The sequence below is a fragment of the Aotus nancymaae genome, unplaced genomic scaffold (genome assembly GCF_030222135.1).
Source record: "Aotus nancymaae isolate 86718 unplaced genomic scaffold, 86718_ANA_hifiasm-v0.15.2.pri h1tg000064l_1, whole genome shotgun sequence".
In the NCBI taxonomy this organism is placed as follows: Eukaryota; Metazoa; Chordata; class Mammalia; order Primates; family Aotidae; genus Aotus; species Aotus nancymaae.
Genome location: NW_026988479.1, coordinates 18,285,590 through 18,304,290, shown reverse-complemented (window position 1 = coordinate 18,304,290; position 18,701 = coordinate 18,285,590). Strand labels below are relative to the sequence as shown.

Sequence of the window (18,701 nt, the reverse complement as noted above, 5' to 3'; positions counted from 1 at the left end):
TTACAAGCTTAGATTTTTTTCAGTTTATACTAAGAGTAATTTGCCTTATATAACCAATGAAATTGTTGCATTTAGAGTGAAAGTGAAACAAAAAATAATTTGTAGAAGAATTTACAAAAGTGATTTACTCAGATTGTTTTAACATACTGTTATAATAGTTTGTATGCCTTATACTTTATCCTTTGCTTTCAGAAAAAAAAAATTTTTTTCTCCTCCTCCATGTCATTTTATCATAAATGCTAAATAAAATATTTCTCCCAATAGTTTTAGAAAGTAAAAATACTTCTTGACTATGTAGCACAGACCTTCCTGTTACAATTCATTTTTATGTATTTTTTAAAATACCCACAGCTCGAAAAACAAAGAAGAAAATAAAAGGAATTCAGCAGGCCACTACAGGAGTCTCACAAGAAACCTCTGAAAATCCTGCTAACAAAACAATAGTTCCTGCAACGTTACCACAACTCACCCCTACCCTGGTGTCGCTGTTGGAGGTCATTGAACCTGAGGTGTTGTATGCAGGTTATGATAGCACTGTTCCAGACTCAACTTGGAGGATCATGACCACGCTCAACATGTTAGGAGGGCGGCAAGTGATTGCAGCCGTGAAATGGGCAAAGGCGATACCAGGTAAGATGCAAAAGATAAAAGAGCAGCCATATAAACCTTTGTGTTTTCTTCAGCAAAAACACTTCAGCTTTTTTATCATCCTGAGCCCATGGCTTATCTTATTTCTCTTACTCAGTTCTGGAAACTACGAAGTGGAGAGTCAGGTGAATACAGATGATAGGGAGTTTATAATTAAACATGTACATTACTCCCTCTTTTTCAAATCATTATGGTAATTTCACATAGGATAATGTAATATCAGAACTCAAGTTACAGGACTTACTCAGAACTCCTTTTACACTGAAGTTTGGGGAAAGAAAATGTTTTTAGTTAATTCCAATTGTTTTGCTTCAGGGTGCCCCTTTTAAAAATCAGGATGTTTGTAAAATTGGTAAACATCAAGTGTGCTGACTCTGTCAAAATTTGTACTAAAGTAGAATGATTTTAACTCTTCACTAAATGAAATGCTACACATTGAATGTAATTTTAAAGATAATTTTAAATAAAGGTAGTTCCCTTATTGGAATTTGGCATGGAACAGTCAACTCTAACTTTAATGACAAAGGGAATTGACAGGCTTGTGTTCACACAAATAGGGACAGAACAAGACAGTAACCTGTCATCCTTGTTTTTATTAAAGAGGAAAGAGGTGTGACTAGCAGAGCAAATGTTTTACTTAACTTGATTAATATCTCAAGCCAGGATTCTTTTCTATTTTTTAAAATTGATACATAATAGTTGTACGTATTTATTGTGTGTATTTATATTTATGGGGTACATGTAATATTTTGATAGAAACATACAACACGTAAGGATCAAATCAGATTAATTGGGATATCCATCACCTCAAACATTTGGGGAACATTCCAGATCTTCTCTTTTAACTAACTATTTGAAAATATACAATAAATTATTGTTAACTGTAGTCATTCTGTTGTGCTATTGAACACTAGAACTTATTTCTTCCAACTGTATTTTTGCACCCATCAACAAATCTCCCTTCATCCCCTTCACCACTACCCTTTCCAGTCACTGGTAACTGCCAAGCCAAGAATTTTGGCTTTCTGTTTTACTATTTAGTTCATGTTTACTTAAGCAGACAAAGGTGACAAAACTGGCTACTTATTTTTTTAACACTGAAAGCTATTAAAAAGCACAGAGGGGGCTGGGTACAATGGCTCATGCCTGTAATCCCAGGGAGGCAAAGGTGGGTGGATCACTTGATCAGGAGTTCGAGACCAGCCTGGCCAGCATAGCAAAACCCCATCTCTACTAAAATTACAAAAATTAGCCAAGCATGGTAGTACACACTTGTATTCCCAGCTACTTGGGAGGCCGAGGCACAAGAATCACTTGAACCCAGGAGGCAGAGGTTGCACTGAGCTGAGAGGGTGCGCTCCAGCCTGGGTGACAGAGCGAGACTCTGTCTGAAACAAAACAAAACAAGCACAGAGGGTTTCAGTCTTAAAGTATCAGATGACAGAGGAAAACTTTGTCTACCTAGCATTTAGTTTCCTTTTTCTGTTAGGGGCCCCCCTTGTTTTGACAGGACTAAATGATCTCATTGCTCTTTGGCAATTCCCATAGAGATGATCTTCTTAGAGTGTTGCCTTACACCTTTATTTCTCCTAATTCAGGTTTCAGGAACTTACACCTGGATGACCAAATGACCCTACTGCAATACTCCTGGATGTTTCTTATGGCATTTGCCTTGGGGTGGAGATCATATAGACAAGCAAGTTCAAACCTACTGTGTTTTGCTCCTGATCTGATTATTAATGAGTAAGTTGTATGAGTCATTTTCCCTGTATTCATACGGTATTTTTAACCAGCTGATGTTTTCCTGATGGACTGCTATTGTGATAATTCAGGACTGATTCAATCCTACTGGGTATCTAGGAACTAGGCAAACTAGAAATAGAGTTATGAGTGCTTAGGGCAGGACAAGTATAATGTAGAGCAGATGTACATGTGGCATTATTACTGTCCCAGGACATGTTTAAGGATATTTAATAGCATCTCTGAGGTTAGTAGAGTCTGTTACAAGCAACAAGGAATCTAACTTTCATAAACCTACTCCAGAAAGAAAAAGCATGATAAAACTCATATGGATTCAGTGGGGACAATTGCAGATGAGGATATCTAGGCTGATGGAGTGGGACATATGGACCTAGACACAAGAGATATCTCTTTGTATGGCAAGGCTCACCCAGTATCTATGGCTTAAGAATATGGGAACAAGTTTGTTTTGTTGAACTGAGAGAAGACCAAGCCTTTAAGATTTTATGAATCAGCTATTCTCTTATCCTCTGTGCTTATTCCTGTATCTGTGGAGTATTTCAGGTATCCATTTCCCCTTACCTCATTGCAGTTGTTTCCTCACTAGTTTTTACCTCCAGTGTAACCTTCATCATGTTGGCTAATGTTTGCTTCCTCAAACACAGTCTGACTGCATCACATTTCTCTCCAGTACACAGATTGTCTTCAGTATCTTCCCACTGACCCTCTAATACATACTCTGCATGATTTCAGGCTTTCCAGAACCTCACCTCACTTCCTCTCCCATTGTTTTCCTTCACATACTCTTCATTCCCTTCCCTTCTTCAAGCATACTCTTAGACTGTTGGTGTTCACATCACCAGATACACGGCAGAGAAGTTACATCCTAGCTCTTCTCACTTTCTACCTTGTGTTATTACTTTTCATAGCCCTAGCTTATTGCTATTAGTAGAATATAAACAGGAAGTTCACACACACATACCGCTAGTCTAAGAAGAACAAAAAATGAAGATTTGTGTTTGTATAAAAAACAGAAATCACCTTGACTACCTATTGCCAAAAAAAGGACTGTTCAAACTACTGCATCACAATGTAACAAGATTAGGTAGTTTGATCCAATTTTAAATTAACTGGTAAATATATTTAGTTTCTGGAGAAACTCAAGATATTATTATTCATTTCAGAATCCTACCATGCTGTTTAAAAAATACCATGTTGGCAGTATTTATTTTTTAGTCACTTTCTAATATGCAATTTGAAGGCATTTAAGTGGAATTAAAAGCATAAACAGATTTATATGAAACACCAACTTATCCTTCCTAACCTAATTTAGAGTTTTTATTAGGGCATTCAGATTTAGATTTCAGCAGTCACAGCATAATCTGATCATGCCACATACATTCCTTACATAAAGTGGGATTTGCAAAATTTCTTTCCTCAACAGATTTACGTTAGTTTCATTTTCATTAAGGGATATTTACTTCCCATTCTTGTGTTCGTATGCTGCTGCATATAAGATGATCAGTCCTCCACATTTTTTTTTTTTTTTGAGATGAGGCTCACTCCGTCACCCAGGCTGGAACACAGTGCCATAATCTTGGCTCATGGCAACCTCCACCTCGTGGGTTCAAGAGATTCTCTGCGTCAGCTTCCTGAATAGCTGGGATTACAGGCATGCCCCACCATGCGTAGCTAGTTTTTTGTATTTTTAGTAGAGATGGGGTTTTGCCATATTGGCCAGGCTGGTCTTGAACTCTTGACCTCAAGTGATCCAATCTGGCCGCCCAAAGTGCTGGGATTACAGGCATGAGCCACTGCACCCAGCCCTCCACTCCTTTTTTCTTAGCCAACGATGCTTCCATACTGCTCTGGTGTCTGTGACAGGCAGATTTTGTGTATCAGAAAGTGTGTATTCAAATTCTAACCCTCTATAGAGCTGTAAAACAGTCTCTCATGGATGCCCTTAGGTCAGAATGTTGTCGGAAAAAAATGTTTGCTGTTTTTACAGCCAACAAGAATGAGCTTTTACTTATTCTACTACACTATAACTTTGTTGAAATTTTCAGTTAGAGAGTACAACCATGTACAAGAAACTAAAGGAAAAAAAGGTGGCTCCTAGAAAAGGAGTGCTTTACTTACTATTAAGGATTGGGGAGGTGCCTTTGAAGAGCCTGTGATCATGTTGGCAGCATATAATTCATGTCTGATTTATTTTACATAAAGAAATAAACCACATCTTCAGTAGAGAAAAATAACTTTTGTTGTTGTTAAGTCCAAGATCACTTTCTTCTGTCAGAAACTTAAAAAAAAAAAAAAATCTTGAAGCATTTTGAAAGCTGTGAACTGCGCCCAGTTTCAGGCTCTTAGTGTCAATTCAAAAGTCAAGACACTTTAGAGATCTATTTGAAAATCATAGATGTGTAATGACTGTTCAGAATCATAAGCAAGAATTGGTTTGGTATCTTTAAATAATATTAAGGCATATGCTTGTCAGAGGCAGATTTTGAGTATCAGAAGTCTAGAATCAGGTTCTAGGTCTGGCTCTCTGTATAACAGTGAACACTGTCACAGATTTTTGTCTTTAGAATGGAATGTGGTGAAAAATTTACCTTTAAAAATCAAGTGTGTAGGACCTAAAACGGTGTTGTCTAATTAATTGAGCATATTCAAGTGATAAACCTTGATTTAAATGAGTAACTAGTAATACAGTTCTATAAGAATTCTAAACATTTTCGTTAAATAATAATTCATGGAATGCATGATCGAAAATAATGTTTACACTGTTACATTAAATTATTCATTAGTCTCCTTAAATAGCCATGATCCAGGAACAAGTTTAAGGGAAGTTCTCCAAAATTCTGATTTTATAAGGAATTAGCAATAATATTATTGCAATACTTGTTTTTCTTTATGAGTTCATAGTTTAGCAAAACAAAACAAATGTATGTGCTTTTGGGGGGAAGTAGCACTATTTCTAACTACTACCCTGCTATTTATCTTTCACAGGCAGAGAATGACTCTACCCTGCATGTACGACCAATGTAAACATATGCTGTATGTTTCCTCTGAGTTACACAGGCTTCAGGTATCTTATGAAGAGTATCTCTGTATGAAAACCTTACTGCTTCTCTCTTCAGGTTGGTAGAGCACCTTTTCACTTTATGTCAAAAGCATGAAATATGAAAGTCTAGAAACAAAGGTTAATTTATATATATAGTACTAATAATTATACCAAGTCTACTATTATTTCCTACTAGTCAGATAATTTTTATAAGACACATTAGGTATAGCAGAATAGAGAGGTAGATGAGCTGCATATAGGATCTCTGTTGATTGGAATCTGTGTAGATTTTTTTCTCCTTCCTTCCTTTGATCTTTTGATCATGGGAAGACAGAGAGAAAGCCAACTACAGTGATTTTGTTTGTCGCCTACACTGTTACTTGGTTAAAAAATTTAGTTACCTAATAAGTATTAGCATGTATACGAAATTATGGGAGAAAAAGATGCATCCTAGAAAAGGTATGCTTAATTACTCTTGGGGGATTGGTTAACATAGCATTGGAGCTCAATTGGAGCTTAATTGTCAGAGATTCACTGTTGAGAAAATGGCAACAAGAGTTTATAAAACAAACTTCTATGAGATTACTTTTTAGCTAGCAAAGACAAAGATGTCCTTCAGTAATTGAAGTGATAAACTATGATACCGCCAGATGATGGAATACTATTCAGGACTAAAAAGAAATGAGCTATCAAGCCATGAAAATACATGGAGGAACCATTAAATGCATATTACTAAGTGAAAAAAGCTAATCTGAAAGGCCTACATATTGTATAATTCCAACTATATAACATTCCATAAAGGGCAAAACTGTGAAGACAGAAAAGAAAAGAAAAAAACAGTGGTTGCCAGGGTTTAGAAGGAAGGGAGGGATAAATGTGCAGAGCACAGAGGATTTTTATGGCAGTGAAAATACTTCGTATCATACCATAATGGTAGAAACATGTTATTATACATTTGTCCAAACCCAAAGAATGTCCACCACCAAGAGTGAACCCTAAACTGTGGACTTTGGGACATCATGTGTAAGACAGGAAGTATATGAGACATCTCTGTACCTTCCTCCCAATTTTGCCGTGAACTTAAAACTGCTCTAAAAGAAGTCTTTAAAAAAAACAAAGCGAAACTCTAGGAACTAGTTAGTATTATAAACCTTAGGCCATTTGCAGTAACAATTATATGTCAATGTTTATTAAATACCGAGTTAATGGGTGAATACCTCTTTCATATACAATTAAGTACATTTGCAATTTTTTTTAAGTCTTAATTCCATTAGTAACTGTGGTTTCATAGTTACCAAATAAGCTATGGCTGTTGCACAAGACTATGACTGTATTTAACCCTTTCATATCTATTTAAACATTACCAAAGCAGACATTTGTCTTAATGCATTCATATTATTTTTACTCAACAAAAAGTTGTTTTATGTTAATGGATATAAGAAGTATTAATAATATTTCAGTCAAGGCAAGAGAACCCAGTAAGGATCATTGCTAGAGACATGTTTAATATTACCTGGAGCAGTATACTTGCTAAAGAAGTGATTTAAGCAGTTACCTAAAGTTCTGATCATAACTTTGATTGATACCATGAAGTACACTTCAGTGCCTAGATACTAACAACCTTATTTGTTTAAAAAAAAAAATGGTTTCAATTGTATATATGCCAGCCTAATTGAGCTATATAATTTTTTTCATTGAAATAATAAGAAAAAGTAAATTGGCCTAGTACCTATTACGAGATCTACTTTTCAAAAAATAATAGAATCTTAAGGATGGAAATATATACCTTAAGATATAGACTTATACTCTGATGGACTACTGGAACAGGTACTATAACCTCCCACCAAAAATGCTAGACTAAAAAATTTAAGAACCAAGTGAAGGCAGGAACCCACAGAGATAAGTGGAACTCAAGCCAACTTGCTCTTTGAGGCCATTTGTAAAACCTGGTAAATTAGTAAGTTGGAGGGTTTTTCAGGTTTATAATCTTTTTAAAAATAATTTCAATAGGTTTTTGGGGGAACAGGTAGTGTTAGGTTACATGAATAAGTTCTTTAGTGGTGATTTCTGAGATTTTGGTGCGCGCATCACCTGAGCAGTGTACACTGTACCCAATGTGTGGTCCATTATATCATTCTTATGCCTTTGCATCTTCATAGTTTAGCTCCCTCTTATAAGTGAGAACATGCAATATTTGGTTTTCCATTCTTGAGTTACTTCACTTATAATAATGGTCTCCAATTCCATCCGGGTTGCTGCAAATGCCATTATTTTGTTCCTTTTTATGCCCGAGTAGTATTCCATGGTATACATATGCCACATTATCTTAATCCACTCATTGATTGATAGGCATTTGGGCTGGTTCTCTATATTTAGTAAGTTAAAAAACAAGGGATGGAAATGTAAGAAGGGATGGAAGTATAAGCGCAATTGAAAGAGCAGAGTATGGATCTAAAAGCAGATTGGACACATTTAAAGAAACACTTGAGGCCGGGCGCAGTGGCTCACGCCTGTAATCCCAGCACTTTGGGAGGCCGAGGCGGGTGGATCACGAGGTCAAGAGATTGAGACCATCCTGGTCAACATGGTGAAACCCCGTCTCTACTAAAAATACAAAAAATTAGCTGGGCATGGTGGCGCGTGCCTGTAATCCAAGCTACTCAGGAGGCTGAGGCAGGAGAATTGCCTGAACCCAGGAGGTGGAGGTTGCGGTGAGCCAAGATCGCGCCATTGCACTCCAGCCTGGGTAACAAGAGCGAAACTCCGTCTCGGGTGGGGGGAAAAAAGAAAAAAGAAACACTTGAAATGTATATCTGAAAAAATCAGCCAGAATACAATTGTTTTTAATGAGTATATATATGTTTGTGTATATAAACCACAAGGGAAATCTGTAGATACTGAAAATCACAACAGGAAAATTGCAACAAAGCTATAGAAACTGGAAAAGCAATGACTTTTCTTAGGTCCATCAGAGAATGGAGGTCATAGGGCAAACCATCACCTCAAAATCTGGAAGAACAGGCAAATACAGAGAAACACAGCCAAGATCAGCTTACTGGGAAAAGATGCCACTGAAGCCAGGAAGACTATGGTGATTTTCAGGAATTGCTGGATGCTGAGTGAGGACTAGTTTGAGAGTTAAAAACTCCCAGGGACCCAGTCTTAGTGGGGGTTTCCTGCAATTTCTTGGGTTTACCCCATAAAATTTCTAACTTTCAGAAACTCGATGAGGTTCTTATGGTGAAGATGTGAGAAAAATTCCCTCTTATTTCTGGTAGAAGTAAGGGGAAGGTAAAATTTGGAAATATGTAGGAGAATGTTTACAACAAAGGCCCTCCCTTTAAGGAAAACTAATTCAACAGGGCCTTATGTGACCTGGGGAAAGGGCAGATAGAGAATTTTAGCCCTGTCTTAGCCTTCTTGTCTCATTTCTGAAAGTCACAGTCCAGAGATTCAGACCCACTAAAAAAAAAATGTGATTTAATCATACAGATGATAAAACACTTCACCACCCCCTCCCCAACACCTTGCCATCATATAAACAGGGCTACAGGATAAAATAACAGTGGATTACAGCTGAGAGAGCTGCAAGACACAAGCTATTTAAGGAGTTCTTAGGAAACCCAAAGACAACAGAAGAAAAAATAAAGACAAGGAAACTAGAGGGAACTGAAGCCTCTACTACCTACAACAACTATAGCAAACATTAAATACAGCCCAGCTCCTAGCCAGATTAGCACGAAACCTCAAACCAAAAGTCTAAGTACTTCAGTTTTGATATATCATGTTCAGCTTTCAACAAAAAACTATCAGGCATGCTAAAAGGCAAGAAAAAACCCACAGTCTGAAGAGACCAAACAAGCATCAGAAGCAGTCCTCAGATACAACACAAATACTTCAGTGATCAAATAGGAAATTTACAATACCTATGATTAGTAGGTTAAAGGCTCCAACGGAAAAAGTAGACAACATGCAAGACGTTATATATGCAAAGAGTTGGAAACACTAAAAATAAATGCGAAGGAATGCTGTAAGGAAATGCAGAGTAATGTTGATGGGCTCATCAGTAGACTGGGCACAGCCAAGCAAAGTGTCAGTGAGCTAGAGGATAGGTAAAAGGAAACTCCCCAAACTAAAATGCAATACACTGAATAGAAAGCAGTTATAAACATGGTAGACATTAATCCAGCTATATCAGTAATCACTTTAAATTTGAATGGTCTCAGAAACCCTATTAGAGTCATTCAATGTATCTCCCACTTCAATGGAATTAAATTAGAAATGAATAGGAAGAAATATGGGAAATCCCCAAGTATATAAAAATTAAGCAATATGCTTATAAATAATGGGTCAATGTGAATTTATGGTCTATCTTGAGTGTTCCATGAGTGCTTGAAAAAAAAAACTTACTGTGCTCTTATTAAGTAAGAGTTTTATGAACATCAGTTAGGTCAAGGTGATTGATAGACTAAAGTTTTTTGTATCTTTGCTGATTTTCTGTCTAGTTGTTCTATATTCCTACTATGCTACATCCTTGTCAGAGCTTGGTATGGTCTTTTTATTATCACTATCCTAGAGAGTACGTAGTTGACCCTTGTGACTTCCCATGCATTTCTTTAATGACTGCCCATGTTCACAGCAGCATTATTCATAATAGCAAAAAACAAACTTTTTTATATGCTTTTGTGCCTCAAGATCATATAGTTTTTCATTTTTAGTCTATTAATATGGTATAATATACTGTTTAGTTTTTGAGTAATTGACTAGCCTTTCATTCCTGGGATAAATCCTATTTGGTTATGATATAGTATCCTTTTTACATAGAGCTGAATGCAGCATACTAAAATTTTGAGTCTAAATTCATGAGGGATATATTCTATAGCTTTGGTGTTGTGATAATTTGTTACTATTTCTTCCTTAAATGTCTGGTAAAATTCAGCAACAAAGCCGTCTTGGTTTGGAGCATATTTTGTAGAAAGATTTTCAAGTACAATCTCATCAAATGTTTACTGATACTTGTTTATTCTTGAGTGAGCTTTGTTGGTTTACGTCTTAGAAGGAATTTAACTGTTTCATCCAAATGTTGAATTTATTGGTATAAAGTTATTCATAATATTCCCATAATATCCTTCTAATGGCTACAGTATCTCTAGTGCTATTCCCTTTCATTCCTGACATTGGTATTTAATATATTCTTGCTTTTTTTTTTTTAATCAGTCTAGCTAAAAGATTTTCAGTTTTATTGGTTTTCAAAGAACCAATTTGGTATTGATTTTGTTGTTGTTTATGCATATTCTTAATTATCTGTTTCTACTCTTTATCCTTTCCATTTTTCTTGTGTTTAGTTTGCTTACCAGTTTAAAGTAGAAGTATATATAGAGACCTTTCTTTTCTAATAAAAGCTTTTAATGCTGTTAATTTTCAAAGCACTGTGTTCAGTGCATCCCATACATTTTGATATGATTTGATGCCTTCTTTAATCCATAACTTACTAAATGACCAATTCCAAACATTTGGGATTTTCTACAAATATGTTTGTTACTTCTATTTTAATTTCATTTTTGTCAGAGAGCATTCATTGTATGAATCCTCCTAAATGTATTCAGACTTGTTTTATGTTCTATATTAATGTTCTGTGTATACTTGAAAAGAATGCAGTTCTTGGGTAGAGTATTTCAGAAATGCCAGTCAAATTTAAGTCTTGTTTATTCTGAGACAAAGGTGTTTATAATTGTAGATTTGTCTACTGTATCTCCTGACATTGCCAAATATCCCCTTGGAGGCAAAATCTCCCCCTCCCTTTTAAGAACCACTGATATAGCCTTTTTCTGGGACTAATTTAGCCTTCCAAGATGTGGCCCCTCGGTCTCTACTGAATGCCCTTCATATTTAATGAGATCTTTCCTCTCTGGCCATGAGAAAAGAAAATGATTCATAACTCTAGGTGAGCTCTGTGTACTGTTTTTCTTTTCTCAGAAGTTGTTCTTGTGTGGCCTCAAGGGATTTCACCTTAAGTATGCACAAATTTTTATTCAGCTGAAGAGTGTACAGATTTCTGGAGACCTTTCTTTGTGTACCTCCTTCCTTTCCAGTACTGACCCATACATTCTAGCTGCTTTAGCCTCCCCAAACTTCAGTCTCTTTCTCCTCAACCCAGCAAGAGTGCTAGACTCTGGGTTCACTTTCCCTGCACTGCTGTATGATAATTACTTTCAAGCAAAAGGCTTAAAATTAAGATTTCTTGCTCCTGGGCTAGGTATGGCTTACCTTATTTGTTTCTCTTTTCCTAGGGATCATAATCATGCATTGCTTGTTGTCTGGTATCTGAAATTAGTTGTCCAGTTTTCCAGTAGGAGGGGAATTCCAGGCTGTACTTACTTCCTCCTGCCAAAAGAGAATGTAATGTTAGTGATTTCAATATGAAAACACTGAAAAAGAAAATTGAAATGGATGGAATTCTTTTATATACATATTGAATTGGGCTTCACCATAGTTATTTTTAGAATTAGGACTAACCAGCAGGGAAAACAACTATAAATAAGCAATCACTGTTTTACAATTTTGCAATAATTAGATTTGTAATGTAACCCACTGTTACCATAGAATGCCCTTATCATTCCTGATTAAGTGGTCTCCATTTTCATGTTAATACTGACATCTTAGAAGTGCCAAGTAATGCTTTATGGAATCAAACATTTTCATACATATTCATTGGTCTAAGTCTAATCATAATCCAATACAAAAGAGCAGGAAAGATGCTCAGCGAGGTTATACTCAAGTCCACGTGGCAAGTAAGAAGTAAGACTTCTCAAAGCTCCTAAATCCATAGGTTTTCCTCTATACCATCATCTTCTAAACATGTCAGCAGCAGTGAAGTTTCAGTTCGGCAAACTTCAGTTTGAGAAACAATGCATTCACCCTCTCTAGAGAGGGCATGGTAATATCTCCAAGAAGTACTGAAATTCAGAAGTCTGCCTTATATGTATTAAACATTTAACTTTTCTCAGACTTTGACCACCAAATCCTTTTTCTCCTTCTAACCATAGTTACCACAGAATCAGTGTTCCCAGGAGCACACTGCGAAAAATGTAGCACTCTACAAAAGTCATAATCTCCACAAGATTAAGTGAAACCATGAGTAATCCTCTGTTCTTTATCCTTATTAGTACTAATTTTTGAAGAGCAATGTACCCCAAAAAACTTTTTATATTAGTTTCACTAATCAGAATCCATATATATAAGGAAGGACAGATATTTGTTCCCTATTAAGATCTATAAGCTACATTAAAAAACACACTTCTTTTTAGGTTAGAATCATATCAACTCAATATGTGAACACATTAAAAAAATGTATTGCATGCTGATTTTAAAGTTATAATTAGCTGGTGATAGCACAAATATTCTAAGATGTAATTGCTGGAATAAACACTGTTGTTGAAGCCTTCTATCTCAATACTAGAATTAAACTCAAGTGCAGAATGACAGCCAAAGTTAACTAAATTATCACTGTATTTCAATTAGCTTTGTGAACTAGGTAGGAAGGTATCATTACCAGTTCCATTTTATAGATAACTAATTTACTCAACATTAAGTCCTCCAATTCTTTGTTATCCTGTATTTTCTCTTGGCTATAGTTTAATCCTGAGAAAATGCTTAAATTTTACAGTACATTAAGAGTATATGACAATGTTAAGTCTAACTAAGTGCCCGTCTTGCATGTATGAAAAGTTATAGCAAGAAAATTGTTTGGCTGGGAACAGTGGCTCATACTTGTAATCCTAGCACTTTGGGAGGCCGAGGCAGAAGGACTGCTCGAGCCCAGGAGTTTGAGACCAGCCTGGGGAATATAGGGAGATCCTGTCTTTACAGGAAAAATTAGTCAGGCAGGAGGTCGTGACTGCAGTGGGCTATGATTGTGCCACTGCACTCCAGCCTGGGTGACACATTGAGACCCTATCTATCTCAAAAAAAAAAAAGAAAAAAAGAAAAAGAAAATCCTTTAATTGACTTTATCTTAACCTTTTAGTTCCTAAGGATGGTTTGAAGAGCCAAGAGCTATTTGATGAAATTAGAATGACCTACATCAAAGAGCTAGGAAAAGCCATTGTCAAGAGGGAAGGAAACTCCAGCCAGAACTGGCAGCGGTTTTATCAACTGACAAAACTCTTGGATTCTATGCATGAAGTAAGTGTCAAACATAAAGCCAAATATAAGAATTTTCTGGGACAAAGTGTGTTTTGATTAGTGAATATAATTATATACCAACAGCTTCTCCCTGCCCCCAGTTTGTGGATATTGGTGATAGTTTGAGTTCAATTTATGAACTTCAGTTTTGTAGACATTTTTCCTAAGTCCAATTATGAAATATCCTTTCATCTAGTCATGTGTATATAAAATCACCATCTTTTTACAGATTTAATTACACTGTTTTTAAAAAGTATGATTAATCCATTAAATTAGAATAATTACGCTTCATATGTAGTACCATAATTTATGATACTACAGAGATTCATGAAATACTCAATTCCATATAATTCTACATACAATCAAAGAAATTTAAAATGTCTTTTATACATAAGTGCTTATTTTAGTTAACTAAACTTCTTTTTCACCTGGGGAATTTCAGTGAGATTGGTAATATTCTAGTCCAGATAATTTTTGTTAAATAGAGGACAACAAACATGAGATGCTCCCACTGACCAGTTTTGAAGCCTAATCATTACTGTATCTTCTCTTACAGGTGGTTGAAAATCTCCTTAACTATTGCTTCCAAACATTTTTGGATAAGACCATGAGTATTGAATTCCCAGAGATGTTAGCTGAAATCATCACCAATCAGCTACCAAAATATTCAAATGGAAATATCAAAAAACTTCTGTTTCATCAAAAGTGACTGCCTTAATAAGAATGGTTGCCTTAAAGAAAGTTGAATAGCTTTTATTGTACAAACTATCAATTTGTCCTGTAGAGGTTTTGTTGTTTTATTTTTTATTGTTTTTGTCTGTTGTTTTGTTTTAAAGACGCACTACATGTGGTTTATAGAGGGCCAAGATTTGGCAACAGAAGCAATTGAATCATCACTTTTCTGTGATGGGAGAGTAGACAGTGAAATTCATTAGTTAGTATATCCCAGAAATTAGAAACCTTAATATGTGGATGTAATCTCCACTGTCAAAGAAGGATGGCACCTAAACCACCAGTGCCCAAAGTCTGTGTGATGAACTTTCTGCTCATACCTTCTCACAGTTGGCTGGATGAAATTTTCTAGACTTTCTGTTGGTGTATTCCCCGCTGTAGAGTTAGGATAGCATTTTGATTTATGCATGGAAACCTGAAAAAAGTTTACAAGTGTATATCAGAAAAGGGAAGTTGTGCCTTTTATAGCTATTACTGTCTGGTTTTAACAATTTCCTTTATATTTAGTGAACTACGCTTGCTCATTTTTTTCTTACATAATTTTTTATTCTTCAAGTTATTGTACAGCTGTTTAAGATGGGCAGCTAGTTCATAGCTTTCCTAAAGAAACTCTAAACAAACATTAATCTTTGGTGTGAAAATGGGTTGGTGCTTCTAACCTGATGGCACTCAGCTATCAGAAGACCACAAAAATTGACTCAAATCTCCAGTATTCTTGTCAAAAAAAAAAAAAAGCTCATATATTTTGTATATATCTGCTTCAGTGGAGAATTATATAGGTTGTGCAAATTAACCGTCCTAACTGGTATAGAGCACCTAGTCCAGTCACTTGCTGGGTAAACTGTGGATTATGGTTGCAAAAGACTAATTTAAAAAATAACTACCAAGAGGCCCTGTCTGTACCTAATTGCCCTATTTTTGCAGTGGCTACATGGGAAGAAAGTTGGTAAAAACTATTTGTCTTTCAGGACCTTTTGAAGTAGTTTGTGTAACTTCTTAAAAGTTGTGATTCCAGATAACCAGCTGTAAACACACCTGAGAGACCTTTAATTAGAGCAAGTAATTCCTGTCACTAAACTTTACCCCAAAACTAAATCTCTAATATATCAAAAATGGCTAGACACCCATTTTCACATTCCCATCTGTCACCAATTGGTTAATCTTTCCTGATGGTACAGGAAAGCTCAGCTACTGATTTTTGTGATTGATTTAGAACTGTATGTCAGACATCCATGTTTGTAAAACAACACATCCCTAATGTGTGCCATAGAGTTTAACACAAGTCCTGTGAATTTCTTCACTGTTGAAAATTATTTTAAACAAAATAGAAGCTGTAGTAGCCCTTTTTGTGTGCACCTTACCAACTTTCTGTAAACTCAAAACTTAACATATTTACTAAGCCACAAGAAATATGATTTCTATTCAAGGTGGCCAAATTATTTGTGTAATAGAAAACTGAAAATCTAATATTAAGAATATGGAACTTCTAATATATTTTTATATTTAGTTATAGTTTCAGATATATATCATATTGGTATTCACTAATCTGGGAAGGGAAGGGCTACTGCAGCTTTACATGCAATTTATTAAAATGATTGTAAAATAGCTTGTATAGTGTAAAATAAGAATGATTTTTAGATGAGATTGTTTTATCAAGACATGTTATATATTTTTTGTAGGGGTCAAAGAAATGCTGATGGATAACCTTTATGATTTATAGATTGTACATGCATTCATACAGGCAGCAATGGTCTCAGAAACCAAACAGACAGTTTGCTCTAGGGGAAGAGGGAGATGGAGGCTGGTCCTGTGTGCAGTGAAGGTTGCTGAGGCTCTGACCCACTGAGATTACAGAGGAAGTCATCCTCTGCCTCTCATTCTGACCACCCTTCTCATTCCAACAGTGAGTCTGTCAGCGGAGGTTTAGTTTACTCAGTCTCCCCTTGCGCTAAAGTGTTAAACAGGAGACAGAAAGGTGGTGCTTACATACTTAAAGACACCATCTAATAGCGGGTTACTTTCACATACAGCCCTCCTCCAACAGTTTAATGACAACAGAAGCTTCAGAAGTTTGGCAGTAGTTTGCATAGAGGTACCAGAAGTATGTAAATAATGCAGAATCTCATAGGTTGCCAATACACTAATTAATTCCTTTCTATCCTACAACAAGAGTTTATTTCCAAATAAAATGAGAACATGTTTTTGTTTTCTTTGAATGCTTTTTGAATGTTGTTATTTTCAGTATTTTGGAGAAATTATTTAATAAAAAACAATCATTTGCTTTTTGAATGCTCTCTAAAAGGGAATGTAATATTTTAATATGGTTTGTAACCCAGCTGGATAAATTTTGGGTGCCTAAGAAAACTGCTTGAATATTCTTATCAATGACAGTGTTAAGTTTCAAAAAGAGCTTCTAAAACATATTGTTTATTTGTAGAATGTTACGTGGTTAAAACCAGAAAGCACATCTCACACATTAATCTGATTTTCATCCCAACAATCTTGGCGCTCAAAACATAGAACTCAGTGAAAAAAAGATTATGTGCACTTTGTTGTCAATAGGAAGTCAAATGATAACAACAACTATAGGAGGCTTTTCATTAAATGGAAAAAGAAGCTGTGCCCTTTTAGAATACATGGGGGAGAAGAAAGTCATCTTAATTATGTTTAATTACGGACTTTTAAGTGTAAATAGATACAGTGGTGCTGTTTGAAAGCAGCTTTATTTCCCAAGTATGTGTTATCTGGCCATCCCAACCCAAACTATTGAAGTTTGTAGTAACTTCAGTAACAGTTGGTTACTCACAACAAATCCTGGAGAGTATTTTTAATTATTGGTGTAAAAAAAAGCGACCTTCTCAGTATCTGTAGGCATTCTGTGGGACACTATACAAGCAGAACTGAGGCACTTAGGACATGACACTTTTGGGGTATATATACCCAAATGCCTAAAACTGTGGGAGGGAAACTTGGCCACCCCAAAAGGAAAACTAACATGATTTGTGTCTATGAAGTGCTGGATAATTAGCATGGGATGAGCTCTGGGCATGCCCATGAAGGAAAGCCAGGCTCCCTTCAGAATTCAGAGTCAGGGAGCAATTCCAGTTTCACCTAAGTCTCATCATTTTAGTTCCCTTTTAAAAACCCTAAAAACTGCATCACCACGGAATGATACATCGATCTGTCAAGCTTCCAGAAACATGGCAGCCTTCAGTGAGATTCCAGTCTTGGCTGGTCACCCCCGACTGCAGCTGTAGGTGAATGTATTTTTTAATGTGCCTGGTTTCCGTGTCAGAAGGGAAACAAAAGTGTAAGGAGGACACTTTAAACCCTTTGGGCGGAGTTTCATAATTTCCCAGACTATTTTCAAGCAACCTGGTCCACCCAGGATTAGTGACCAGGTTTTCAGGAAGGGATTTGCTTCTCTCTAGAAACTAATGTCTGAAAGAATTTTATTTTCTGATGAAAGGCTGTATGAAAATACCCTCCTCAAATAACTTGCTTAACTACATATAGATTCAAGTGTGTCAATATTCTATTTTGTATATTAAACAAATGCTATATAATGGGGACAAATCTATATTATACTGTGTATGGCATTAAGAAGCTTTTTCATTATTTTTTATCACAGTAATTTTAAAATGTGTAAAAATTAAAACCAGTGACTCCTGTTTAAAAATAAAAGTTGTAGTTTTTTATTCATGCTGAATAATAATCTGTAGTTTAAAAAAAAAAAGTGTCTTTTTACCTACGCAGTGAAATGTCAGACTGTAAAACCTTGTGTGGAAATGTTTAACTTTTATTTTTTCATTTAAATTTGCTGTTCTGGTATTACCGAACCACACATTTGTACCGAATTGGCAGTAAATGTTAGTTAGCCATTTACGGCAATGCCAAATATGGAGAAACATCATAATAAAATAAATCTGCTTTTTCATTATGTGACTCCAACATGCTTTTGTAGAACTTGTGCAGTTCCAGTTGTCCAATTTGTTTTCTCTTCTACTGAAACTAAAGTTACCCCCACTTCAGAAAACTTAAATAATATGGTGGGCATTTAAATGTCAGTGTGGTAATGTCTGCATGCTAATACAGCATACATTCAAAATAAGCTTAACCCTGATGCCAAAGACCTGAAGATTATCCCATCCATGCCTCAAATTGCTGTGTGCCAATTACTGCAAAGGGTACTAAGGGAAGGAGAAACTCACTCCTGAGGCTGTTTCAAGTGTATGTCTTTATCACAAAAGATGATATTTTATGTAAGCAAATGTTACCTAGTCAAAATTTTGAGCTTATTTTAAAATCAACTCTTCAAGAAAAGGGAATAAATATG

The 18,701-nt window shown here is 35.7% G+C and overlaps 1 protein-coding gene across 6 annotated transcripts in view; it reads left to right on the top strand.

The window, feature by feature from the left end:
• NR3C1 (nuclear receptor subfamily 3 group C member 1) overlaps positions 1-18,302 on the top strand; it is a 123,972-nt gene extending 105,670 nt beyond the window's left edge. For 5 of the 6 annotated variants that reach the window (XM_012460204.2, XM_012459870.2, XM_012460369.2 and 2 more), the window contains exons 5-9: positions 352-630; positions 2,247-2,391; positions 5,395-5,525; positions 13,476-13,633; positions 14,190-18,302. In XM_012460204.2, coding sequence (XP_012315627.1) covers positions 352-630; positions 2,247-2,391; positions 5,395-5,525; positions 13,476-13,633; positions 14,190-14,342 — 866 coding nt within the window. In that variant the 3' untranslated portion in view covers positions 14,343-18,302. 6 annotated transcript variants of the gene reach the window in all.
• Positions 18,303-18,701: the final 399 nt, after the last annotated feature.